Source organism: Carlito syrichta, unplaced genomic scaffold (assembly GCF_000164805.1).
Source record: "Carlito syrichta isolate Samal-C Ts95f unplaced genomic scaffold, Tarsius_syrichta-2.0.1 Scaffold303208, whole genome shotgun sequence".
NCBI classification, from domain to species: domain Eukaryota; kingdom Metazoa; phylum Chordata; class Mammalia; order Primates; family Tarsiidae; genus Carlito; species Carlito syrichta.
The window spans coordinates 86,596-114,446 of NW_007247304.1; the positions used below are offsets into that span (position 1 = coordinate 86,596).

The following is a 27,851-nucleotide window of genomic DNA, read 5'->3' on the forward strand; positions in this document are numbered from 1 at the left end:
CCAACTACAGTTAATTAAGCAAAGTTTGCACAGATGAGTAAGTCTGTACACATCAATAGGCATATGCACTGGATGGTAAAAACATATGGAATGTCTCCCATTCCAAACAGCCAAAGAGTCCTGAGGAATAATTAATGAGATTCATAAATATGGACAGCAGTAAGACCATTTTTACATCTTCAGATTATTGCACCCAGAACAAATCTTCCTCTTCCCCAATTGGTTTTTCTAATAACAGATTTCCGACACAGAAGAGAACATTTGTTTCATATTTTATTGAATTTCATTTATATTAAATTAAAAATATATTTCTGACAGATTCATGTAACAAAAAGGCAGAACAGTTTTCAAATTGTTCAGCTGGGATGATCAGTATGGAATGAGGCAAAGCAGTTCGCATTCTATAATTGCCTTTACGGGTACAATTCTTTCCCAAGAGCCAAAAGAGGATCCTTGAGAACTAACTGAAAAGCCTAATCACATAAATTTAAAACACTGTTTCTCCCTCATTCTCAAATAACAATAGAAATAGGGGGAAGGAAAGAGAATGGGCAAAGGGTCAGAAGGAGAAGAAAGAATAAGGGAAATTATACTAAAAATATACCTAACATTAAAAAAGTTAGTATGTGTTAGGTGCATAATCCTTCATAGATAAAATAGAAAATAATTAAAACAACATGACACCACACACAATTGGCATATCCTATTGTGTAAGCGAGCGCAGAGGTTGAACACATCACAATAGTGCAGAACACAGAATCACAAGTAATGTCAAATGATAACTTCCAACCAAAAAAGAAACAATCACAAGTCAATTACTTATATACAAATTAACTCTAAAGACAATTATGTTCCAAATAAAGATGTCCACAAAAGAAAATCAAAGCAACATTATCCTTATTTACAAATGCAACTAGCCATGTCTTTAACAAGCTATAAAAATACTATTCACATTTTCAAACATACAGTAGTATTTTTTGTTTGTTTATTTCAAAAAGGCAGCTAACTTTGAATGCGTGGATTTAAATGAAACATTGATGGCTTACCAGCAAGGTACTTTTGCACCCCTGTCCTTTGAAGACACTTCACAAGTGAGAGGGCTTGTTTTCTGTTTACAAGTTAAGAAAATAAGGAAATGAATACAAATGTATATAATACCTTAAGCCTCTGCTTTTTCAATAAAGTGTCTCCCTATCCCACCCAAACTGATTTTAGAAAACGACTTTGATGCGGGTATGAGTGTGTGAGAGACAATTTCACATGACTTATTTTTTTGTGCTGTGAATTATCTTGCACGTTGATCTCATTTTCATTTGATCTGATTGTAACGGTCCTCAAGAAGGAGATGAATGAGTCATACCACATGAAAATGTGGTTTCAACATGCAGCAATGCTGCCCCTGGTGTTCCCAGCATGAGAAGGAGACACACCAGCCAGTGAGATGTGCATTCAAAGTTAGCTGCCCTCACACAGCTGCTCCGTTTAATAATCGACCCATTTAACAGCAGTACCAGTTTATGCTACATATTTCAAAGTACCTTACTTTAAAAGAACAGCTTACATATCTACATTTAGAAAATGACTTTCGTAATTGATTACTGGAATAATCCCAAAAGGGTTCTTGGAGTGCTATGGTTGTAGTCCCCTCACTCCCCCCTCCCAGCCCCTGAGAGATCCAGAAATATACAGGAAAATGACTCTCACATTAAGGGAAAAAGCACAACTCCCCATTAACTGAAAAATCTGAAAATGATACTTGAACACCAGGTTTATGTTGATATATAGGAGGTATGATTTGCTTTCCTTCGAAAAAGCTACAGGCCTGGAGGAAACATCTACACATTAGGGATAAAAATAGCAGTAAAGGCAAAGTGGTTTGGACAAGTTAGACTATGGCCTACAGGTATGAAACTTTGTTTTCCTATGCTTGTGTTTTTGTACAAATATAACCACTTCTCATGATATGGGAAAAGCTCCCTAGAGCATTAAAAGAAAAATGTCCTTAAGGAGAAAAAGTGGAGAAAGAATGGCATTCTATGAAACACATGAACTTTCATTAAAGTAAAAATGCGCTCATTACATTTTTGTTAGATGAATTAATGATCCAAAAAAAAAATAATTGCAGGTGGTTCTCAAAGCTGAATAACCTTTGCCTTTATGAAAAGGTAACTCCTCATTTGGAAAAAAAAATTACAGCAGCTATCAAATATTTACTATCAGAAATAAAATAAGATGAATAAAGTAAATAGGTTAGTTTGCTGGTTAAAAATAACTTCTCGGTCATATGTATCATTTTTATGGAACGATTAAATTGAAGACCTACCCAGGCTATGTGTATATTCGCAGGTTTCAAAATTCATTACAGGACTAATTTGTCTCAAATTCCTACAGAGAAGAACATAGAGAATCGATCTTCATGGAAAAACCCAATTTTAATACTGTAAAATATTATCTGTGCAGTAATTTATTTGAGAAATAATTTTAAAAATGTCCAAATTGCTAAGCTCTTTTATGAAAAAAATCAGGCATTTGAGGCCAAAGGCTTGAAGTCAGTGTTTCACAAAGTAGGGTGTAGGACCTCAGCGATCCACTATGGCTTACAAAAGGGACAGAACAGAGTTAGGAGGGTCACTTTGAGTGAGAGTGGTAGAAAGTGAAGAAAACAGGGGTAGTTGTGTCAATGAGAAAAATAACAAAAGGTGCTATTTTCCTCTAAAATTCGGAAATAAATAATTTTTTATGTGTGAGTCCTAGCAAGGTAATCACTTACTTGCAAAGTTGGCTGTCAAAGAGTATTTTCCAGGGGAAGCATGTGAATACCCCCATGAAATTGGGGTTTCGAGGCTTTTTAGCTCATCTCTATAGAAGCATTTTCTTCTGCCCCAAATATCACCTGGCTGGGCATAAGATAAAGCAGGGGTCTGCAAAAGTGACACATCCCACATCATTTTTTGGACCTCTACAAAATCAGTAGATCTTGAAAAGAATGTCTGAAATTTCTACTATTTTAGAGTTTCTTTTAATGGAAAGAACAAAGTAGCCCACAGTGTTAATCGATATTTGCCCACATAAACACAAGGGTCCCTGGCCCGACACAATGCCCACAGCAACTTCATGCAGAGATAATTTCTCTTGCAAAGACATCTCCGGGATCAGAAAAAAAAAAATGTATTAATTCTTCCAAGAAGTATTAAAGTTGGCCTCATTATTATATCAGTCAAATAAGAGTTCCACTGCTAATGATGTTTTCAAATTATATCTGATCTATATCTGTGTAATGTCCTTTGTTCTTAAGCAAATGGCAACGAGGTGACACCAATCTATCTTTATGCATCTACATAGGTAAAAGGGTACACACTAAAGTCAATGCAATAGAGGCACAGCAGGATTTTCTGCCCACAGTATGTCCAGGAGAATTTAATTTATTTATTTTTTAACAACTAGAAGTGTATACACCTGGATTTCTCCTTTGCTCCATAGCAATGCATCAGTCTCCTAACTAGCATCCAAAAGCATGGCAATCTAGTAGTTTGAAATGCTTGATTTAGCATTTATCTGTCAGAAATGTGTTATTCTTTGTTGTTGGTTTTGGAGACAAGAGGGCATCAAGAGAAAGAAAGGCCATGCCACAAATTAAACGTATTTTGCTTGCTTACTAAATGATATAACTCTGTTTTTTTTGTCTCTGCATAAGGTAATAGAACATTTACATTTCCTTTACTTCATTTTCAAGACCTCTTCCTTAAAGTCATATGTAATATATTTGCCTGTTAAATTCTACAAGGTGGTGTTTACAAAACAAACTCAAAAAGTAAAACTCTCTTTACATGTAATGCATTTAAAAAGTGAAATAGGAATAAGATAATGAGATAAAATTTTAATTGTAATGCTTTAAAACAAGTTTTCACAAGTGGAACCTTATATGCCTACTTTCAGCTAAATCCAACAAATAACAATTTGTAATGGCAAACTTATTTCTTTTACTATGCAAAATCCATCCACATTTTCATATCCTGCATCTTATTTTGTTACATTATATATGTGGTTAGTTTTCTAGTTTATTTAATTATATTAAAATCATTTAACATCTGAAAACTTAACTAAATCTACATCTTACAGTATTATCATGATTCTGTCCTGTTACATACATGCTTTCATAATCATCTTTTCTATTACCTTATGAACTATGCATACTAGTTAAATAGTCAACAATTACAGATGAATGAATAATTCAAGTTTTGAAATAAAGGTTAGATGACCCTAGAAAAACTTGTATTTACAACCTTCCCTGTCAGGCTTAAACCATTTTCATTTTTGCTTCATTTTTGACACTTCAAAAAGCACACTGATAGTTCTTTCTTCATCTAGAAGCAGAGGCTCACAGTCCTTTTACTGATTTTTCCCTCATATTAGAATTATGCACAATCTTCATGCCATGTCCTTCCATTAGAAGGTATTAGCTCACACACGATAACATTTAGAAGAACACTATTTCTTCTCTCGAGTTTCAGTTATTCAATCACTCTTACTAATCTACAAGAATATCTGGTTTTTAGTTTGTACCTCTTAATAGAGTTTGAGGTTTGTATTGATTTTTATGCTACTTCAAGAATGTTGCTGGAAAAAGGAGTCTCATCCTAAACTGTGCTACTAATATTATTCAGAAAACCAAGAGCTGCTGCAAACCCAACACCTCTTTGTGGTGCAGATGCCTTGTGGTTCTAGAGCTACCCTGGATTAGAGGACATTTCTCATCAGTTTAAGAGCTACTTTCTTTAAACAACCGTTTGGCTACAAAGTTTTTCCATGCCTGAAATTAGGTTCCCCCAGGATAAGTGTAATCTACAACACTGGGTGATTTTAAAAAATATAGTCAGTATAATTTTAATATTAATTTTTCTCAAATTCATATAATTGATTCTGCATATTTCTATTGTTAAAAGTGGCCTCTAGAATTTGATATTCCAAAGTATTTTGAAGTCTTTAAGTGGCATTTTAAAATTTTACTCTACTGGGTTAAACAAGTTATTCTCTGGAACAAATAAAGCTACTGCCTCCTTCTTATATACTCTCAAATATGTTTTCTTAGAAAGGACAAAAACAAAACAAAACAACTGAAATAATTACATACTACAGAAACCATTAAAAAGGAACAGTAAAGTGGTGCTATTATAAAGCATTTTAGGTCATTTTGGATTATACTTCTATCCATCTCTAGGTATCACCTTAGTGTAAGAGTCTTGTGTTCTTAGGAGTTAAGAATTAAAAGTCAATTTTTTTTTCCATCTCCAAAATAAAAAATTCTGTTTTCTGTATCCCAGTAGCAACCATATGAATATTGTAAATCAGAAAGAAAAAGTCAAGGTATAGCATGCAAAAAAGTGATGAGTTAGTGTGGATTTATCTAGAAAGGGACGCTTATATTCAGTTTTTCAAGAGGACTGATATGAAGGCCCTTTTCCTGGAGATTTATCTGAATGGCTGAGAGAGCTCTGAGCTACCAGGTTGTGGTGCCTGGATCATTTTGAGTCTTTAACCCTGGAACATATGTGGGTACACTTCACCACAATTGATCTCACAGACCCCTTTCCTGCTCTTCCCAGTCAGCCTCATTTCTCCCAGCTTAGAAAGAAGCCAACCTCAATGTCTCCAAGGTTCTTGGCCTTAAGACCACCATCTGCTGTTGATTTAATAGTGAAGTTTAGAATCCCAATAGACCAGATAGCCAGTGATGCAACATCCTTCTAGACCAGTTTTGTTTGAATGATAATACTAAAACTATTCTATTTGTCAGTTTCAATCATTTGAAGAATGTTTAATTCATGTCCCAAACGAGTTCACAGGAGATCTCTTACTAAATGAATGATATGAGAGTTATTCACAAGACAGTTCATGCAATCTGATTCCTTGAACTCATGAAGAAATGAAAATGTCATTCCAATTAAATCTCCTAGACTATAACATTGGAAGTCAGGGATGATATTCCATTTATCTAGGTGTTCCCCACATAGCACAACTATTTCAGTAGGCTCTAAATAAATAACAGTGAAATAAATGAGGTTTGGATAGGCGAATGGACTTGCTTTTTCAAAGGAAAAAGAAACATATATTTCCTTTTTCTTTAAACTCTCTCTGCTTTACCAATAGATATTTTTAGTCTAATTGATTTCTTTCATACAATTGACTCTGATTTGGTCCCAATACATTAACCCTAGAAATAAATATATTTTAAAAATCTAAATGTATTGGGGTAGAATTTTCTAGGAAAAAAAAAACATATCTAATTTTCCTAATTTTTGATGTGAAGTCCCCTTTTCCTGGAGACTCATCCCTGTCATTTGTTCTGAACATTCATCTTTCAGTAAGTATTCTTTCAAAATGTTACATAATAAAGATGGTTCTCGTGCTAGGATGCAGTGTGTGAGAAAAGGAGTTATTATATAAAATATCAAAAAATTAGTATGTTGGGTATTAAAATAATTGCATGAGATAATATTTCACATTTATTTACAACTTTTGACCCAATGACCTATTCATAAATTCTTTTTCTTGAGTGTTTTTTCTTTTTATTATACCAATTTATATGCAAAGAGTTACCTTCTACTTAATATAAATAGAGTCTCATACTAGAAATTCCATGGAATTCCAGCCAATCCTTACTTGCATTCCTTCTTATGGCATATACAAACTGAACAAATTTCCTTGCGTGGTAAATATGATATCATATGTAGACAATGTGCTGACCTCTCACCATAATCCCTGGATACCGTTGCAAGGTCCTAATTTGTTTGGTTTGGCATTTCCACAGTCTTTATTTTAGCTTTTAAAAAAAAAAAAATGTACTTAAATTAAGTAATTTGCTGGTTGCTTCCATATTGCTTCATTCAAAATCCAGAATGGAGTTTAGAAAAAAGAACAAATAAAGTTACAGCTTAAGTGCAAACTACATTTCTGAGTATCTGCCAGGTGGACATACCCAATCCAGTGTGTTTCTTCCAGTTCAATGGATTCTCCCATTGGACCACCCCTGAGAATATCAGTAGTTTTGTTGAACCACATAGAACTGTCTCTTAGTTTCCCTTCTATGTTAAGATTACTAACTGCCTATCAAGTACTGTCACTTATGGAGATGAAGAAAATGTTTTAAAAAAATGTAGAGGATGGGTGAAGAATATATTCAGTAGTGTGAAACATGAAAGGTATACTTGATGCTACATTTGACTAATATCCTGGCCTCCCCTTCTAATTTTAAAGACTGTTTATTTAAAATAGGGGTCACTTCACCATATTAAAATATTTCTTGTGTAAATTCTTTCAAGAAGCTTTGATGTAAACATCATTGCAATTAGAAATTAAAGCCAAAAATAGAGAAGAAACTAATATAGAAGAATAGGCCAATGCAAAACAAAATGAAAAAAAAAAAAAGCCTTCCAAATATAATTACTAGTTATAAATTTGATGAAGATTTTTAAATTGTGAAAGCTGAGTTGGTCATTCTTACTTGCAGGGCAGAAACTCTTGGGGGGAAAAGTTGGTTTCTCAATTTCAGAGTCTATCACATGTTATAGAAAAAGGTATTCTTTTGTTCTAATGGAAACTAATTTCCAAGGATGCGGAATATGCACACACATCAGTTCCTACAGATAGGAACGGACAGCATGGGTGTTTCAACCATCTGCATTAAAAAAGAAGAGGAAAAACAAAGAAAGAAAGAAAAAGAAAAAGAAAAAAAAACTTGACAGCTAGTTTGACAACAGGCAGTATTGCCTTACATTTTCTGGTCCTTCTCTAGCTGCTCCTTGCTCCTAACCAACCCATGCAGAGAAATGAAGAAACAATGTGGTTCCTCCTGTCTTCCTCTTTCAGTCCTTCCTTCTAGTGTTCAAGTTAGATAAGCACATAACTATCATTACATTTCTATATCTTCCGCTGGGAAGTGTCAAAACTACTGGCCTTGGGGATAGAAGGAAGACTACCAGAGAAAGAGAGGGGGGTGGAGAAATTGGAGTGGGTGTGTCTCTCCAGGTTAAAACCACAGCTGAGCTTACACCACAGTATTCCGGTGTCTGTAGGGTGGAGGGGGCAGCACAGTGCCTGGCTTCAGCGAGAACTCAGAGAGGTATTCAGGATTCTCTGCCACAATAGGCCGGATCCGTCCATTCTGTTTATAAAAATATTTTGTGCTGTACTCCTGCAGGTAGTCTGGGTGCTGAAGGGTGCTGCGAGGTGGCAGGCTGTGGTTCCAGTAGTCAGGGTTGTCAAACGCTTTCTTGGCTTTCTCTGGCACAGACAGTACGTTGTTCTTCAGGTACTCGGCCTTTCCCAAGGCGTTGGTGAACGTGTTGAGGTACAGCGGCTCGTTCACATACTCATCCTCTGCCTTGGGTGGACCATTGGCAGCATTGTGATATTCGGGATTATCCAACGCTTGGAGGTCTCCATTTTTCCTCCGAGAAACAAAGGGGTTCTCCTCCACAGGATTCAGGTATTCTAAAGGAATACAAAAATAGCAGTTAACCTTGACTTTCTGAAAAAATGGTCATCCAACCAAACTTAGACACGATGGTGATCTCCTTTGTCTAGAATAAGAAAGTCATGGATTTGATTTCATGAATTCTCACAACTCTTTGTGGATTACTATTGCTATATGAGAAAAAGAGCCAATGGGCAAAAAATGTTAATGATCTATCAAGGTACCCACAAGGCCAGGATCAGGATTCCTATCTCCTACACTGGACTTTCCTTTAAAACAAAAATTTGTTTTTAGGGTTTGTGTCTCATTCTGTCACCCCGGCTGGAGTGCAGTGGCATGATCATAACTCATTGCAACCTCAAACTCCTGGGCTCAAGCCTCCTTTCCTTCTAATTGCATTTGTTTCTTCTGTATATGGGGTCAGTTGTTTAAATGTTTTCATTCTCTAAAAGTCAGTAATGTATACTGACAATAAGTATGTCTATCAGGGTTAAATAGACCTTAAATGTAGAAAAGTAAGAATGCTTATAAAGAATATTGGAAAGCCAAAGGATCTATAGCTTAACCCCATGCCAAGATAAATTGATAAAGTGAAAGAATAATGGTCCTTAGGCTATATGGTTTGCTGTGAATGCCTGTACAGGGAACAAACATTTGACTGGAGATGCTCACCAAAAAGCTTTCAAACATGAGAAAGTAAGCATCTAGAAAAAAACTCAACTAATAAAGCAAGTCTGATATCTTAAATGCCTCTAGTTGACTTGCTTGACCTTGCATATGCTTAACAAAAAAGTATAATTATAATATTTATTTTCATTTCCCAATCATAATCACAAAATAGCAAACTATTGTCTGAATTTTATGAAATTGCTATTTTGTACATTGAAACCAGTCAATTAGTGCCTATTTTGCGTGGCTCATTCTAATAAATCCTCCTAACATTTGACCTAAAATTTTTAAAAATGCTGATAATTAGTGCTGCTCTCCTCAAGCTTAATTTTACCTCTATGTCTATAACATAGAATACATATAGGAATATATTCACATGTATTGTAGACCCTCTTTCTGTCCTCTCTTTTACTGTGCACAGAAACCTAAGCTATTCCTATCTTGGACATCAAGGGCTTGAAGAGGGCACAATTTTTGTAGCGATGCCCACGTTCTGAAATAAACTTTCTATCCCATATATTTAGCCCAACTTTGAGAGAGCATAATCCGGTCAAGCCAGGTTTATTTTTTCCTGAATATAGCCATATTGAATAGAGTTAAGTTTTCAGCAACATTTATGCCAGATAAAGGGCAGTATTAAATATCCTGCTACCAGATATCTACAATATAGTCATTTACATGACATTATCATTTTTATCCTCATAACAATTCTGTGAAAAAGGAAATGCAAGTCTTATTTTTACAGCTTTATAGACAGAAAGATGAAATTAAATGATTCATTTAGAGACACCATTAGTGTTGGACTAGAATTCAGGCCTTCTAACGCCTACTGCACAATCTTCTTGTTCTACTTCACCAATCTTATTATTGCCCTTGTAGGAGCAGGGTGAACTTTACATGTAGCAACAAGTTTTAGTTCAAAAAATGTACAAGAAAGGTAGAATTTAATCTGTCTTACCAGATTCTTAATTTAAAGTGTAGGAATGTCTATGCTAAAACTCTATGACTAGGTTAGACTATAACAACCTTCCTTTTCTTTCTTTCTTTCTTTTCAGAGGTCTCACCAAGTTGCCTGGGCTGGTCTCAAATCCCTGGGTTCAGGCAATCCTCTCACCCCCACCTCCCAAGGTTCTGGGATTACAAGAGTGAGACACCGCACCTTCCTAACATTCCACAGAAATGGATCTCAACGTTCAGAGATAAAATATGGGAATATTATTTTACAGTGAGACTATATAGACTTACTTGATTTTCTCTTAGAAACCTTGTATTACCTTTTCTCAACACAATCAACTTATCTATTACCCTGATGCTTGTATAGTTGTGTAGTAATTTAGTGGTTGAGATGAAATTCTTCCCAGAAAGGATTCTGCGTTGAAAGGAATCTCCCCAATCTTTACAGAAACCTACATTTGTGTCACTAGTAGGCTTCTAGAAACATCCAGCTCTTCATTGCATTAAAACACACACAGGCACACGCGTATTTTAATAGGCTATTTAAAATATGTACTTAAGGCTCTCAGAAGTGTATATTATAGGAGTGAACATAACCATATAGAAAGGACACATTAGGTCTTACATGAAGGTGCCTCTCTTTACGAGAGGCTTAAAACATATTTTACTGTTGAAATTGAAGACTCGGAGAGCTATGCTCATCATTTTTTAAATAATAATCATCTATCCTCTTTGTTTTGTGATGCTGTTAGCATAGGACAAAAAAGAGGTTTTTTTGTTTTTGCTTGCCAGAACGTGATGTGGTGTTTAACATTTCTACTACTAAATTTACAAAATCATCATTGCACTTTGTAAAACCACCAACTATTATTTTCAAGACGTGGCTGTATCTTAGGGTTTAAACTCCAATGTTTGAAAAATATCATGCAAAAATCAATCATATTTCCTGTAATAAACCAGGTTATTTAAGCGACACCATTTTAATGCAGCCGCCAAGTCTTTTATCGGCATCAGACACTTTTGCCAACAGCACCAGTCGTTAGGGTCTCCACCATCAAGTCCAATAAAACAGTGGCTGTGAAATCTTGGAATATGCTACTTCATTAAATTATTCCCATCACGATACGCTTAAGTTAGTGCTTTTCAAATGTGACCGTGCACACAGAAAACCTGAGTATCTCGTGAAAATCCAGCTTCCTGTGGAGATTTCTTTATATAAGGAGGTTCTGACTGATACAAGCAACAATAAAACTCAGCGTCCACCCTGCAAGCCGCCGTAGCTCGGGCCTTTTCTGAGTTGCCGGCGTCACCCAGCCCGGCCGGGGGGCGACTTCTACTCTGCGCTTTGCTCCTCTTGACCGAAGGGAGCCGCGGACGGCAGGGGTTTCCGGACATTCGGGGTGTACCTTGCTTGGGCTTGTCTCGCCTCGGCGTCAGGTAACCTTCTCCGTCCAGCTCGCCCCGGGGGCTCCGTTCGGGGGCAAACACCGTGGGGTCGGCGCTGTACCTCTGAGTGCCGCTGTCCTCTGGGACGTGGGGGGCCGCTGGCTGGCGGAGGGTGCCGTTGCAGCAGGCGTCGTCGAAAAGCTCGGCCGGGGCCCCCCGCGCCACCGGAGCTTCTGGCAGGGGGCTGGTGGCGGCCCGGTGGGGCACGGCCGCTCCTTGCTCGGCGGCGCAGCCCCCCTCTCGGTACCCGAACTGGTTCTGTCGAGGGCAGAAAGACACGGGGAGAGAAGCTGTCGTGACCGTGAGTTGTACGCGGCGGACCCGGGGGACCGAAAGGAGACCGAAGTCAGACTCTCTGAGAATAGTGAGAGCGGTTACTGATTTTTTTTCTCTCCCTGGTAGCTACTGGATTTGAGCTGCAGACTAGAAACCCTTGAGATTTCCATCTTTCTGAAAAGCTACGTGATTGGAAAATAATTTGGAAATACGCATTTTAATTTTACTCCCCAACCAACACGGGATCTGGGAAAAAAAGTATGTGGTACTCTTTTCCCGCAAGTGCTGAAATTATGTTAATTGCTACAATTAATATAAAAGACCAAGGGAATTTTTACGGCAAGAATTTTGTAGACAGTTGTCATGCGTAGAAGTACCCTGATATATTTTGAACGGTGTTATTTCCTGATTGCTTTTTATTCCGTAGCTCCTCTGAGTCTGCCTTCCTAGAGAATCATCACGAGAGTCTTACTTTTTTAGTACAGGATCCGTAATCATAGGAGTAAAGATTACCACCTCATCCACAAGCATAATTTAGAAGCCCAGGTAAATCCTTTAGATAAAAATTGAAAGCTACTGCTGACGCATATCTAAATTTTAGATCATCTACCGAGATAAAACACATCTTCAAAGGCAGCTGCACACTCTACATCTAATTCTTAGCTCACTGTTGGCAAAGGCAAAATGAGGAAATTATGTGGAGACAAGAGAGAGGAAACATGGCAAGCCAAGACCAAAAAATCCTAAAAGATGAAGGGTTGATTGTGAAATACTTACTCCTGACATGGGGGTGTAGGCAGGAGGAGGGCTGTGTCCAATTTCACTCTAATAGGAAAGAAAAATGGGATGATGGATATAAGAAGAGGCAACGTGAATGAAAAACTTAAGAAAAGAAAAAGAAAAGCCACATGAGTCATATGAACCAAAGAGGAAAAAAACGTGCACAACAGTGAAGTTTCCTGACAGTAAAATTGTATGCATTCTGAATACAAGACAGCTTTTTCGTGGGTCTGAGGAAATTAAATATTTTAATTTATTCCCTGAGAAGGAAAACAATACAGAAAAAGTAAAACTTTTCAATGGATTAAAATGATCCATTATAAACATTATTCTGATTAACCCTAAAGGAAAGGAAAAAAACAGTAAATAATTAGCTGCAGTCATAAATGAGGAACGGTTTTCTTCCTTACATGTCAAATGACCATGCACCATAGTATTAAGAAGAAACATGTCTTGTAGGAGACTCAAATTTGTCTGGAATAATTTTCGCTATTGGGCTACAATTAATTTTCACCATTTCAGCAAAGGTTCAACTTTTTAGTCTCTTCTTATAAAAAGGTACATCTTATTTTATCTTCAGTCTCACTTTTTTGTTTTTTAAGTTAAGAGGCAACAGAAAATTTGGAAAATCAATCCCTTTTCCTGAAAATATGCTTTAGATTACTTTTTATGTATTTATAATCCGTCAAAACCAGATTTCAGTTAAAGAAACAATAACAAAAACACATCTGTATTTTTAAAACCTAACACTCCATCCTATGGGCTAAATGAAATGGATATAAAACATGATAAAATATTAAGACAATGTTCCTTAGGGTAAGGAGAAGGGGTTGTATGAATACCAACTCTGTTTCTTAATAAAACACATAATTAAGTACACTTCTTGGGAACTTACTGTCTGTATGCCAGACACTTTTCTAGGCACTGGGGATAATGAATAATATAGACCAGAATCATTGATTCTATGAGGCTTGCGTTACCTACCTTCCAGCTTTAAGTGACCAGAGATGACTAAAATAAACTTCCAGGACACCTACATCTTTTTTTTTTTTTTTGAGTTGGAATCTCACTGTCGCCCAGACTGGAGTGCAGTGGCCGCTCCCGGCCACCACAGCCTCTGCCTGCTGGGCTCTGGCTATCCTTCTGCCTCAGCCTTCCAAGTAGCTGGAACTACAGGCGCACACTACCACACTCAGCTAATTTTTTTTTTTTTTATTTATTGTAGAGATGAGGTCTTGCCTGCCCAGGCAGGTCTCGAACCCGCGGGCTCAGGCAATCCACTCACCTCAGACTCCCAAAGGTGAGGGATTACAGGCTGAGCCACCGAGCCTGGCTAAATGTAGCTAAATATTATTTCAGATCATTATTCATGTAATATAGATTCATAGCATAATCTAAGATGGAAATAGTCCCGTGGAGATGAACTATTTAATGTAAATCAATAACAACTGGATAATGCAATTTTCCTTTACTGAATTTGTATGCTGGACTAGCCAAAGAATAAATTCTGAGTCCCTGTAGTGAATTTACCTCTTAATTTCCCCAAAACTATGATGGTAAAGAGAATATTTATCAATTTCCTTCTCTAATTATTAACAACATATTACTAACAACACATTGAAGAGTATGACATGGAAAGTTAGACATATGTTTAATATGCAATGCATAAGAGACGGTGCTATGCAGCAGATAGATCATTTTATGACTGTTAGAAGCCCCAGGCTCTAGTTCCAATTACAAGTGGCATGAAGTTGGTCAATCATTAAACATCTCAGACCCTCATTTTCATTTCTGTTCGCTCTATTTTATTCTTAGTAAAGATAAAGTAAGATAATGTCTATAAATTAACTTTGTAAGCTCTGCACTATTATATAAATATAGAGGATATGCCAAATTTAAATGTTCCATCTGCAACGTTGAATTTTTAGACTAAAACAATAAGATGCCAAAGCTACTCATCAAAAAAGAGGCATTTTATTTTTATTTATTTTATTCTATTTTATTTTATTTGAGTTGGAGTTTCACTCTGTTGCCCAGACTGGAGTGCAGTGGCATGCTCCTGGTCACCACAGCCTCGACCTGCTGGGCGCAGGCTATCCCTCTGCCTCAGCCTTCCAAGTAGCCGGAACTACAGGCATGAGCTACCACGCACGGCTAATTTTTGATTTATCGTAGATATGAGGGCTCAACAAGTTTCCCGGGTGTGTCTCGAACCCGCAGTCTCAGGGAATCCACTCGCCTTGGCCTCCCAAAGTGCTGGGATTACAGGCTGAGCCACCGAGCCCAGCCAAGAGGCATTTTAAATGCTACCTGTTTTCTAGTTATTTTAAGTATAGACACATTTTGCTGTCTTTTGGGAATGCACAAAATCAAATACACTTGTTCCTAAAATTTGAGAAAGGAATTTATTATATACTTCAGTGATTTGAAAAATACAGCGATGAAACAAGACACACTGGCAACTGCCTGGTGAAATTTTATCAAATTACAAGCACTGGCCTTACCCTCATCATTTATTATTTAACAAGCACTTAGCAAATATTTATTAAATCTCTTCAGCAGAGCATAGGTACCCTGGAAGATGCTGGAGATCCTGTGAAACATTAGGAAAGACATGACCACTGGCCTTTCAGAATTTATCATGCACCATCAAATATCATCTGAGATTATTAGAAGGAAAGACAAGAGTGAAATGAAGCTGGAGCGAATTTATTTCAGTTCTATGATTATCTATTAGAGGGCAAGGCACTCCAAAATATTTGTAATTGCTAGTGTTCCTTTGACCTTCTTCCAAGAGTTGCTCGTGCTGGGGACGTTTGTCTAGAGTTGCAGCTGAGGGAACACTATTGATTGCAGCACATTTTATGTTTTTTAAAACTTGGAGATAAATGATCAAAGGAATAACTTACAAGCCATTCTTCATCAGGAAACAGTATATTATCTATATTCATTATCTGGACTAGAATGCCTTCGATTGTAAAGGCGATGTGTTAAAAATAACTGGACCTCTTGCAGTTCGTTCGTTCCAAGACATGAAGCGAGGCCATTCCCTATTAGAATGCATCCACTGTCCCTGCTTTGACAAGTCTTTCAGTCAGCAACCTGCCAACTCTCTATCTGGACAGACTGCCAAATATCATCACAGTAATAGGAGCGTCTTCAGGCTTTTTCCTGTTTTCAGCATTAAAATGAAAAAAAAATGCTAAGCAAACCCCCTTTAGCATTCATTGTTTTTAGGGTTACTGGCTGTTTTTTGTGTTTCTGTTTCCATTTTTTCAGTTTGCTTTTTTATCTGTTTTCCATGATAAAAAGCACCTCATTCATTTCCCCCTGGAAGGGCAATACAGCTCTAAGGGAACATCTGTGAGGCCAATTAGCTGGGTTGGAAATGTGATATAATTGTTGTTTAAATATATTTAAATTACATGTTAATCACTATGTCATAATTTATAAGCTTTGAAAATAACTTTTTGTACTTCAGAGCCAAGCCAGATTTTACTTGTTTTCGCTGTTTTTAGTTTGTAACAAGCGCTTCTCATTTCTCTCTCCCTCAATTCCCCACACTTGAAGAGCTGAACTTTTAATATTGGAAAGAATGACAGCTGCAAGTAAATTGGTTGAGTAAAAATTAAGATCCTCACAGCAGTCAGAATGAGCTAGAGTGACCTTAAAGTTCTAAGAGGAACAAAGCAGTGCTCTCAGTTAAAAAGCTTTTGTTTTTTATCATGCCACTTTCTGCTGTCCATCAAAGTCCAGCTTTGTGAAGCTTTAGAAGGCAACACTGGGTGTATCTGTTCAATTAGCTGGTGAGGCGATTTACTGTCAGTAGGGCTCAGACAGAAAGAGGTAGGTTAGGAGCTTGTCGGTTATATGGAGCTTGTTTCTGGTGGGAGGATTTGTAAGAGTGATGGAAATAATTGAGTTTAATTCAGCGGCCATATCACTGGGATGTTGTATGATTAACTTGGACGAGAAGGCCAGAGATTATAGAGAAAGCAAGTGTCAGCAAATAAATCAAATATAGTGTTAATACCCTAAAATTTACTTTTTAGTTGAATAATACATATTTGAAGCTTCGTTTCATTACATGCACACTATTTCTGTTTGTATTTTTTAATATTGTTCTTGAGGAATTTTCAACTGTTAAGTACATGGACTGTGTCTTGTGATATTTTTAAAAATTATTATGCAAATCTATCGACTTAGGAAACAAAAATACATGCCTAACTGCTATCTGAATTAAACATGCACTTAAGAGAGTTGTTTTGTAATCTTTAAATAATTATGAATCTCAATAGTAGTAACTATAGGAATACAGTTTCTAGGGTCAGGAAATTTAACTAAGATAGAATGTGTTTCTGTAAGACATTGTTAATCCATCAGCACTCATTTATTGTCTAGACACTTCCACATACTGACTATTAAGGTTCTCAACCTTTTATCCTCCCTGACATATATGCTTAACACTCGGGTGGGTTCTTCCACACTTTCACAGGTCACGTAGCATCAAGCAGAAAATGTTTGCATTACTTGTAATTCCAGATACAAGTCTGTTACTCTGCATCTTTCACACAACTGATTCCAACATATCAGTGTTTTGAGACATTTGGATTTAGAACCCTCATTTTTTTTATAGGGCAGCCAGATGAAAACAAAATGAGTCCCTGTGTGCAAAAAACCAATAAACACTGACTTCTTTAGCAGCGACCGAAACGTGTGTGTGTGTGTGTGTGTGTGTGTGTGTGTGTGTGTGTGTGTATTACACATGCTGCCTTTTGTCTATCTACTTGTCTATTTGGTTTGATTATGTGAGATTACTTTTATAATGAAAATCTCTTACTCTGTACACACATACACACACACAATAATGACCCTATGATCTAGTTGAAGGGATATTGACTTGGGCTTCCACTGTTTATCTACTTTTCATTAATCTTGGAACTGTTCATCTTTCTTATATGTCTCATCTACTCAATAACTACAACAATTTTAAAGAAGAGGAGCTATAAGTGGTATCAATAAATATGCACAAGCCAATACTGAACTTACAAAGTATATGGAAATAGTGTCTTGCACAAACCTTAATAACGCTGCTATTCTAAAGCCATTCCACGAAGTCTACTTAATTTTAATGTGTGTTTGGTTTCACAGACGGGTGTATGACTACTCTGAGGAAAAACAAGACGTGGCAAGGGGAACTGGTGTATATCCTGCACTTACCCTATGCCAAGGACTATTTTAGCTTTTATTTATTCTTGCAATCTTGCTAGGTAAATGTCATTATTAAAAGTACCTCCCATTTTACAGATGAGAAAACTGAGGATCGGGAAACTTGAAGGATCTGCCCATGTGCACACAGCCATTGTTGGCTGTCTGACCATAAGGCCCAGCACTCTATTGCCTTTCCCTTATGCCACACATAGATTTTGGCTTTAGCATTTCTATTCTTTCTCATATTTGCCCTCTCATTTTCTAGACTGTGCCTCAACTCTTCTCTCAAATGAATTCTTAGGGTTTCGCTTCCTAGTTTTAGTGACAACCTTATCTTGCAGAGGTGTTTGAAACTCTGTCTTGGGTATAAAATACTGATATTGCTTTACAGTATTGCCTTCCCCAGCCTATTTGCACTTAAGTTAGTTACAAGGTATTAAACTGGAAGGAAGGAGATTTTAGAGTATTTTCTATTCTTTCCTAAAAGTCTTTTCTTGTTGATCTAAAATCATATTCTGAGTGTGTCTGTATATATATATATATATATATATATATATATATATATATATATATATATAGAATACATATAAATAAATAAATATATACATATATACATATGTATTTACCCACTTTGCCAAGAGCAAAGCCAGTCCTGAAGCAGGAAGAGATAGTTTTAAATAACTAGAGAGCACAAATATTTTTCATGACAGCACTCTTGCTTATGGATTTACTGTTCCTAGTACAAGGCTTAGTCAATAAATTCCTCTTCCTGCTTGACTGGGGGTAAGTAAGCTATTGTGTCCCCTGGCAGCAATTCCTATACCCTTTCCAAATATCAGTAGAACAAGATGATATTTCCTTTTAAAATATTCATGGCTAGGTGAGTCAATAAAATGAAGCTGAAAATTCCCCTCACTTTTTACCTTTTACTTTAAGTTGCTGCTCTGAGCAGTGCTATATGATTGCATTGAAGATAGTTATTAGCACAGTAAAAAAAGAAAGGGCATAAAGAAACATAATTTTACATTAATGCCAACATTCCTTAGCTTCATTCAAGATAAGCAATAAGAATTTTGTCACCCTTCTTGAGATTAATAATCACACAGAATTGATATCTTTACCCTCGTGCAAGTTCTAATTTTGGTTTATTTGTTTGCTTGGTTGATTCTGTCAACTTCTTTTTTGTATGTTTATATTTCCTTTTGCAAGAATGTTGTGATAATTGAAGATTTTCCTAATTATCACCTAACTACTAGCTAATGCATGTAGCTAGAAATCTAGAGAGCAGAAATTCTGCGAGTTTCTCAAAGACCTTCCAATAATTCTATTCAGTGATAAAGGGTATGCCCACTTTTCCTAATTTTTTTTAACATAGGCTAAAGGACACCTACTGCTACTGCAATGTCTTTAATTTAAGAGAAGAAATGAAATAGTCAAGCCTTTACTATGCCCAAATTCTGAAGTAGCCCAACTGATTCTTCAAATGAATCTTAAACTTGTCACTGCTTGAATGTTTTTATCACAACATCATGAAGAGTATGTGATGAAGATTTCTTAGTACATGAACAACATGGGTTCAACCCATGAGCATTGGGTTGGACAACTTTTGAAGATAAAAATGCCACAGAGCTAGTACAAATGGTCACATGAACTCCTTCTGCCTCAAAGATAGTGTTTTTGAATATTTTTGGCAAAATCATGTGACCTTTAATGAATTCCATAGTCTCTTGGGCCCTCACTTTATTTAACTCTAAAAAGAGTAATGGGGCTATGGGAGAGATAACGGGAAAGATTACTCCCAATTATCAAATTATTTATATGTAAAATGCATATTCTCCCTTAAGCCCCCATTATTAGTGATTAAATATTGGAAAATGCGATTAGCATTGAAGCAGAGTATCTTATAAAGTTTCTTTCATAAATCTTTCAAAGTATATTAATCACTTTTTCTTTCTTTTTTCCAAATGGTGTACGGGGGGTACCCAAAAAACAACAAAATGATTTTTTGGAAACCTTGTAGTACAGGTTTCCCCAACTAGGTAAGTGCACTAGAAATCTATTGGTGTTAGTGAACCAGCTAGCACTGCGGTGAGAGACTATGTTCTACATCAGTGAATTTTTTGGGGAGATTCTTTCAACACATTTGCCCATTTCATGATGGGTAATTTATGAGTGCATCTGCCCACACAGTGCTGAGTATCCAGCAGTTTTTAACCAAAAACAGCATGACCCCACCCTCCTTATTTACGCAATCTCACCCCAGGCTACTATTTTTTGTTTGTTTCCTCAGTTGAAAAAAGAAACATTTGCAGATGTGAAAGAGATGAAACAAAAAATATCAGAGGCACTAAAAGGTATTAAAATTATGAGTTCAAAAACTGTTTTGGGCAGTGGAAAAAGCGTCTCAATAGGTGTATTGCATCAAACGGAGAGTACTTTGAAGGTAATTGAAGTTTAAACATGTAAGAATAAAGACACAGTTTTTTATAAATAAATTGTTTTATTGGGGTCCCTGCTCATTTATACAAAGTATCAATTATCTTACATAGAATATTTGAGAGGGGACCCAAAGAAACCCAGAATTATCTTTTAAAGGGCAGGTCTCTTGAAGTATACTCAGAATTGTTCTTTTGAATCAAATGGTTAACCAAAGTTTTTAGTGGAAATTTTGAGAAGATGGTGTCATGATTTGCTAAAGAAACTTTGGGAGTTGTGGTAGACTGGTGACTGGTTTTTACACCATGATACTGCCAATACCATGCTCAGCAGTTTTTGACCAAAAAATGACATGATCCCCTCTCCCTACTGTTTATTTACCTGATCTTGCCCCAAGTGACTTTTTAAAAAATTTGTTTCCCCAAATGAAAAAAGTCCTCACAGGGAAATGTTTTGCTGATGTGGAAGAGATGAAACAAAAAATGGCAGAAGCATTAAAAGGCATCAACATGGATAAGTTCAAAACTTTTGAGCAGTGGAAAAAGGGCCTCGACAGGTGTATTGCATCAAATGGAAAGTACTTTGAAGTTGACTGAAGTTTAAACATGTAAGGATAAATACAATTTTCTATAAATAAATTTTGTTCATTTTTTTGGGTCCCCCTCATATGATTGCATGTTTTGGGGAGGAAGAGCCGTATTTGGATGGTAATTAGTGAAAGTACAATTCTGAAATACAATTTCATAATTAAAATTTTTAATTTACAGATGACGACTGACACTGTGAGTGGTTAATTTTTAAGGTCATATAACTAATTAGTGACAGTACAAGAAACTAGATTCCCTGAATTCTCATCTAATGTAAAATCCATTATATCTTACAGTCTCAAATGAGCACTTGATAAATAATAAAAAATCTGCTTTGGAGGTACATTCTTTGGTTCTAAGGGGGAAAAAAAGCATATTTATTTTGTTAATATAGCTAAAAGCTGTTGCCTTAACCAAAATGACATTTGTATTAAACTGAAATACATGTTAACATATTCTTAAAGTCAATTTAATGACACTTTAATTTTTAAAGAAACCGATATCAACTATTCTGTTAAATAGGCTGTAAGTTTATTAGCCAAAAGCAATATTTTTATAATATGACATACTGTAGATAAAAGCTGTCTATAGATGTATTAAGGAAAAGTAGTATTTATTAAAATGATACTTGATCTGCAAAATAGGTTGCCCTCCATAGAGAAGTGATATATTATTTAAATGCTTTGGTTGTAAAAGCCAGTGATTAAAAATCAATATATACATACTCATTGTCATTTTATATACTTTCACCTTCATAGTATTTATCTCTATATCTGCCAGTTGACAACTTTTACCTTTATAGAGTGTGTGACTTTATCTCTAGCTATATAATTAGATTCTATCTCGGGATTATAGAAATATATATATATTTGAGTTGGAGTCTCACTCTGTCACCCAGACTGGAGTGCAGTGGCCGCTCCTGGCCACTGCAGCCTCGACCTGCTGGACTCCGGCGATCCTTCCGCCTCAGCCTTCCAAGTAGTTGGAACTACAGGCGCACACTACCACGCCTGGCTAATTTATTATAGAGATGAGGTCTCGCCAAGTTGCCCAGGCGCGTCTTGAACCCGCGGGCTAAGGCAATCCACTCACCTCAGCCTCCCAAAGGCGCGGGATTATAGGCTGACCCACTGAGCACGGCTAGAAATAATTTTTTAAAATAAGTAATCTATAGGGCAGACTTGAACAAAGAATGAAAATAAAAGACTACAAACATGTTGAATTATAATGCCATTACTTTAGAATTTGAAATGCAGTGCTTTGCCTGGGTATGTTTCTTTGTGTACTATTGGTACACTTTTTAACACCACAATTTTAGGCTCTGTGTGCATGTGTATATGTAGTCATACACAACTTAAGAAAAGTAATAGCTTAAAAGAAAGTAACACAAGTAATCTAACCCACTCAATCTAACACATTGTCTTTTACAGGTTAGCTCATTTGTGAATTTGCTTTCATATCGTTTTTCCTATCTTTCACATGTGGATATTGTGTATCAGCAAATGAATTTTGTTCACTAAAATTTTAGTTTTACTTGGAAACATTTTTTAAAGGGATTGGCAGTAGCGGGATACAGACGAAGGGGAGGGTGGACATCAATAAGAGTACTTGATCTCAAACCAGGCAAAGTGGGGACCAAAGGGAGGCCCAAACTTTACCTGTACAATGTCCACTTGTACAATCCTGAATTGTACCCCACATCTTTAAAATAAAATATATATTTTTTAAAAAGAAGATTTAAAAAAAGAAATATTGTTAGTGGTTATTTGGAGGGTTTTTTTTACCTTGCAAATAATAAGGCATATTATTTAACCTCTCTTTAACAATTATCCAAGCTCAGGATGTTTTATTATATATTCATAATAACAATGACAGTATTCAGAAAGCTGTATGTGTGAGAATGGAAAAGAATACAAAGGGCATAGTTTATGTATTGGAGGATGGATGACAAATAATATTGAAAATGAAATTGCAAATTTTATGAACCTAATTTTGGCATGTAGATTCCATTCAGTGTTTTAAATGAGAGGTGTTGGCAAAAAGCAAACAGTTTAACATAATACAGACAAAGCTTTTCAGTGTTCATATCATTTCAATGTGGACTAGGTTGGAAATATCTTCAGTCATGCTAGTTTATGCAAACTGTTTATTAGATAAAAAGTGAATTTATAGTGATGATTTATTCATCCAACTACTGCTCTTTAAGCTACCAGGTGGCACAGCTGTTGCTGTAAGCAAAAAGATTTCTAACAGTCCACCTGGAATTAGGACAGCTGGTTCGTGTGAGCTGATCTGAATAATGTACTGTGGATACTCTGGTACAGCTACTGACTGAACAAACAGCACATGACTGTCCCATCAGCCCAGAGCAAACACTAGTTACATTTCACAGAAACAGGCTGGTATTTACAACTGATCAGGGCCAAAATGAATATCAGATTGAAAGCAACACCCCAAGAGAAAAAAGCTCTTCCTAAGAGCTACTCGTGGACCATAGTCTAAGCAGCTTTTACGATTTCGGAAAAGCCCCCAAATCTGATTTTGCTGCATATAAAAAAGAAGAAGAAAATACACAAAGCATTCCTGTATCTATTTGTGAACCACTTCGGAATTTCCTAAAATTAAAAAAAAAAAAAAAAAACCAATCCTTCTTAGTTTCCCATTTACACTGTCTGCTGCCAACGTCAACCTAGATTAGCCAGGATCATGGGCATAATAATTTTCTTTCAAGTTCTAAAATGGTTAATATTTTACTAAAAAAATAGAGAAAACAAAAATTAAAATAGAACTAAAACTAAAGAATCCAATTAAATCTGGCATAAATACCAGAGATGACCCACTCACACTTTATTGTCAGCCAAAGTAGTAGAGGAAGCAAGTGGCTTTCCTTAAGATTATACAGCTAGTTACTAATGAGAAAAGCACAGAATTGTTTAGAAAATATATTTATGGTTTACTATAAAGAGAAAAAAATCTGCTGGACAGCTTTAGATTATGTCTGCCCAAGTCAACGATAACCCAGGTGATACTCTAAGGAGGGTAAAGTCTGATCTCAAAGTCTTCTCAACAGCATTGACTTCTCAGTTTCAGGCCCATGAATCTTTACTCTTTGCTAACAAATCTCTGGGTCCATTTGTTTCTACTCTGGTTCTATAGGAAATATGGTTATATTGTCCTTCAATTCCAATTGCACCATTCTGTAACTCACACACCAGAAGCATCCTCTTTTATCTATATTCTTACCTTTTCCTCAGGAGTGTGACTTTAGCTAGGCCAGAGGGTGTCTATTTAGTCTGATAAATTAATTTGGAGAACTATCTCAATTTGACGTTAGTGAATCATAATGAACCTACCTCAAGTAACACTGACAACTGAATATCAATCCATACCCATATGCTTAACAGCTGACCATATCATCGCTACTAAAATGCTTTGTGGCATATCAAATGTTACATTTCCTAAACTGAAGTAATCATCTCCTCTCCCTGACTCACTTGTGTTTCTCAGCTTGTTGAATTATATCAATAACTTACCCACTTAGGGAAGTCAAATATTTCAGTGTTATCTTTGATGTCTCTTCTTTTCCCTCCTCATATGTAAGCATCCAAGGTCTACCATTTCAAACATCTTAATATTCCCAGAATCCAACTATTCTATCCATTCTCATGGCCAGTGTTTTAGTTGTGGTTATAGTGCTATATCATTTATCATTCCAATTTGCAACACGTTGAGGCGAAAAAGAAGTGCCATTAGTAATTATGCCAGGATAATGGAGGTAGACTAAAACTCACTAGGGAAAATAGACACTTGTGATAATCTTAATTATGGTGTCATTTTTTGACTGCACAACTGTAATAGCTTTCTAACGGATCTCCTTGAAGTTAGTCTGTCCCTTCTCCCCAATCTAATAGTCACAGTTCATTCCCCTGCTTAAAAAAACTGCAAGGCCAAAAAAAGAACAAAATTATGGATTTCACAGCCACTTGGATGTATTTAGAGTCTATAACACTCAATGATTTATCACGGACACAAAGAACTGGGTACCATATGTTCTCACTCATGAGTGGACCCTGAAACTTTACCATAATACTTTAAGAAAGGGATTGGCAGTAGCCAGAAACTGCCAGGGAGTTGAGTGGGGATCAGGCACATAACATCAATAAGGGTACCTGATCTCAAATCAGGCAAAGTGGGGACCAAAGAGAGGCCAAAACTTTACTTGTATGATGACCACCTGTATACCTCATCCTGAGTTGTACCATCTTTAGAATAAGATAAAAAATAATTAATTAATTAAAATATATAAATAAAAAACCTAAGATAAATTTTAAAAAAAGAAAGTATTTTAAGATTTTGGTGATGGTTACACAATTCTGTGAATATTCTAAAAGCCATTCAAAAAAAAAAAAAACTTTAAATGAGGGGGAAACCCGCAAGATCTCCTATTACCCTCAGGATAAAAAAATCAATTTTTTTCGCGTTGAAGGGTTTTGATAATGATGATCCTTGTGAATTTTTTCAGTTCACCGCTTTGCTCTCTACTCATAAGCCTCCAGTCAAATAAATTACAAGCTGCTCCTATGATGAGATATTTTCTTTCTTGCCTCCAGGCCTCTGCTCAGGTTCTAGCTATTTCCTCAATGTTCTTTCTGGCTTCTTTCCCTTGATTACATGTTGAGTCCATGAACAATTAGCATTACCCCGATTATACTGAATTGTTGATCCAACAATATTTATCAAGAACTCATGTACCTCATGTAAATAATGTATTAACTGTATTCTGTTTATTTTATTGATACCTCTTCTTTCTTAGTCTATGAGTCTATTTGCAAGAGCACTTTCTATTATTTACCATTCTATTTTCTTTCTTTTTTTTAAAATTTGAGTTGGAGTCTCACTCTGTCGCCCAGACTGGAGTACAGTGGCCACTCCTGGCCACAGCAGCCTCGACCGGCTGGGCTCCGGCGATCCCTCCACCTCAGCCTTCTGAGTAGCCAGAATTACAGGCGCGCGCTACCACGCCAGGTTAATTTTTTGATTTATTGTAGAGATGAGGTCTCACCTGCCCAGGCGGGTCTCGAACCCATGGGCCCAGGCAATCCACTCACCTCAGCCTCCCAAAGGCGCGGGATTACAGGCTGAGCCACCGAGCTCGGCTGACACTTAGCACAATGCCAGGCACATGAACATGGTGAATATTCAGTAAAGATATATATATATATATATATATTTTTCCCCCTACAGAATGGATAGAAGAAAGATGTCTTAAAGCCAAGAAATGGGTCTATTGATGAGAATCTTAAGGATTCCATCCAATCAGTTGGATATGTTTTAAAGAAGGTAGGATTTTAGCACTTTTGAAATTATTTATTATATACATTTTACTCTGCAGATAGTTAAGATGAAATTGAACCCAGAGGCAACTATCTGAATATTATATCCCATCTAGTACACTCAATCTTCTTGTCAATATTAGTTACTATCACTTAAAGCGTTGTTTGAAGTCTTAATTCTAATGACAATTTTTTAAAACAAAAGTGTTTTCTTGGTGTTTTTTAAAAAACATTTATAGATACAGGGGATACACCCAGGAAATGAGTATTTCAAAGAGGTAGTTTACAACTCCCGATTACACAGCATTGTCAACAAAGAACAACACATTTTTAAATAAGTGACAAAACAGAAAAATAACTTTGAATCTGTAGGGGCAGCAAACCTATAAAGCCTAATTCCCAGTGACGATATTTGGAATTAGAGTCTTTGGGTAGTGATTGGGTCGTGAGAGTAGAGTCCTCAAGAACAGGATTCGCGCTTTTTAAAATGAGGCCCCAGAGAGCTCTTTTGCCACTCATGTGAGGACATAGTGAAAAGGGGGTGACCTGCACCAGAAACTGGATCTGCTTATGCCTTGATCTCAGACTTCCTAGATTCCAGAACTATGAGAAGCAAATTTCTGTTGTTTACAAGTCACCGAATTTATGGTATTTTTATTATAGCAGCCTAAATATACTGAGATAGAAATTAATTCCTTCCTATAGTTTATTTTTTCAAAATTTTATTTTATTATAGAGATGTGGGGTACAAGTGAAGGTTCACTATACAAGTAGGCTGCATGCAGGTGAAGTTTGGACCTTCAACTGGCCCCCACTTTCTCTGGTTTAGAACCAGGTACGCTTTGTTACTGTGCCTCCCTTCCTTCCCTTTTTTATAGTTTCAAGATGCTTTTTCATTGTCTTTTGTTTTTATCCTATTTGTTGAAAAATCAGTTGTCTGTACAACTTAATGTGCAAATAATGTGTCTTTTTTCATCAGGTTATTTTCAAAAATTTTTTTTCAAGATTTTTTTTTAGTCTAACGGCAATTTTTTTAAAAAAAAGTATTCTTGCAAATGGTGAATGGTTCCAAATGCAATGAGAATTTCGCATCCAGCTTTAGAATTCTTTCATTAGTACCCCACAATTTTAAAATAAAAAATATGTTTAAAAAAAAGAATTCTTTCACTAGTACAGCAAGAGATGTCTGTAATGCTTTGGCAGCCTAGGAAACCAGGCTTTAGCTTTACCCCTAAAGAATATAAATTGTTTACTAAGAACAATGAGAATGACAGACCTTGTGGATGAAGTAAAATGTATCCATTCTCTCAAGAGTACATGCCACCTACATGCCTTTTCACACTGTGGTGTATGGAACGGACACATAAGGAAAGGTTATTATAAATTTTTCAAAAAATATTTTTAGGATAATCATGACTGAATGATATAAAAAAACCAAAATTTAAGTCAATGAAGTTCTAAATCAGAATTCTGCCACCGTAGAAAACTTTTTCTCAAAGCTTAGTGTCCTCATCTGTGAAATGGGAAAAATAATGCCTGTCCTGTCTTCTTTATGAGTTTTACAAGTTCATGGTCATGGTAAATATATTTGAGTCAAATAGCATATAAAAATTTGCAACATGGTTTTTTTTCTCTCAAGTTAATGATGATATAGCTGAATACTAAGTTTTCCAGATATCAGTCATA

The 27,851-nt window shown here is 36.2% G+C and overlaps 1 protein-coding gene across 4 annotated transcripts in view; it reads right to left on the reverse strand.

The window, feature by feature from the left end:
- Positions 1–256: 256 nt before the first annotated feature.
- The window catches only part of ERBB4 (erb-b2 receptor tyrosine kinase 4), a 750,739-nt gene continuing 723,144 nt past the window's right edge, over positions 257–27,851 (reverse strand). For 2 of the 4 annotated variants that reach the window (XM_021712356.1, XM_021712357.1), the window contains exons 25-26: positions 11,503–11,800; positions 7,701–8,490 (exon numbers count right to left, since the gene is read on the reverse strand). In XM_021712356.1, coding sequence (XP_021568031.1) covers positions 8,045–8,490; positions 11,503–11,800 — 744 coding nt within the window. In that variant the 3' untranslated portion in view covers positions 7,701–8,044. Of the gene's footprint in view, positions 8,491–11,502; positions 11,801–12,595; positions 12,644–27,851 lie in introns of all 4 variants that reach the window. The other 2 variants (XM_008058078.2, XM_021712355.1) reach the window with 2 other exon arrangements.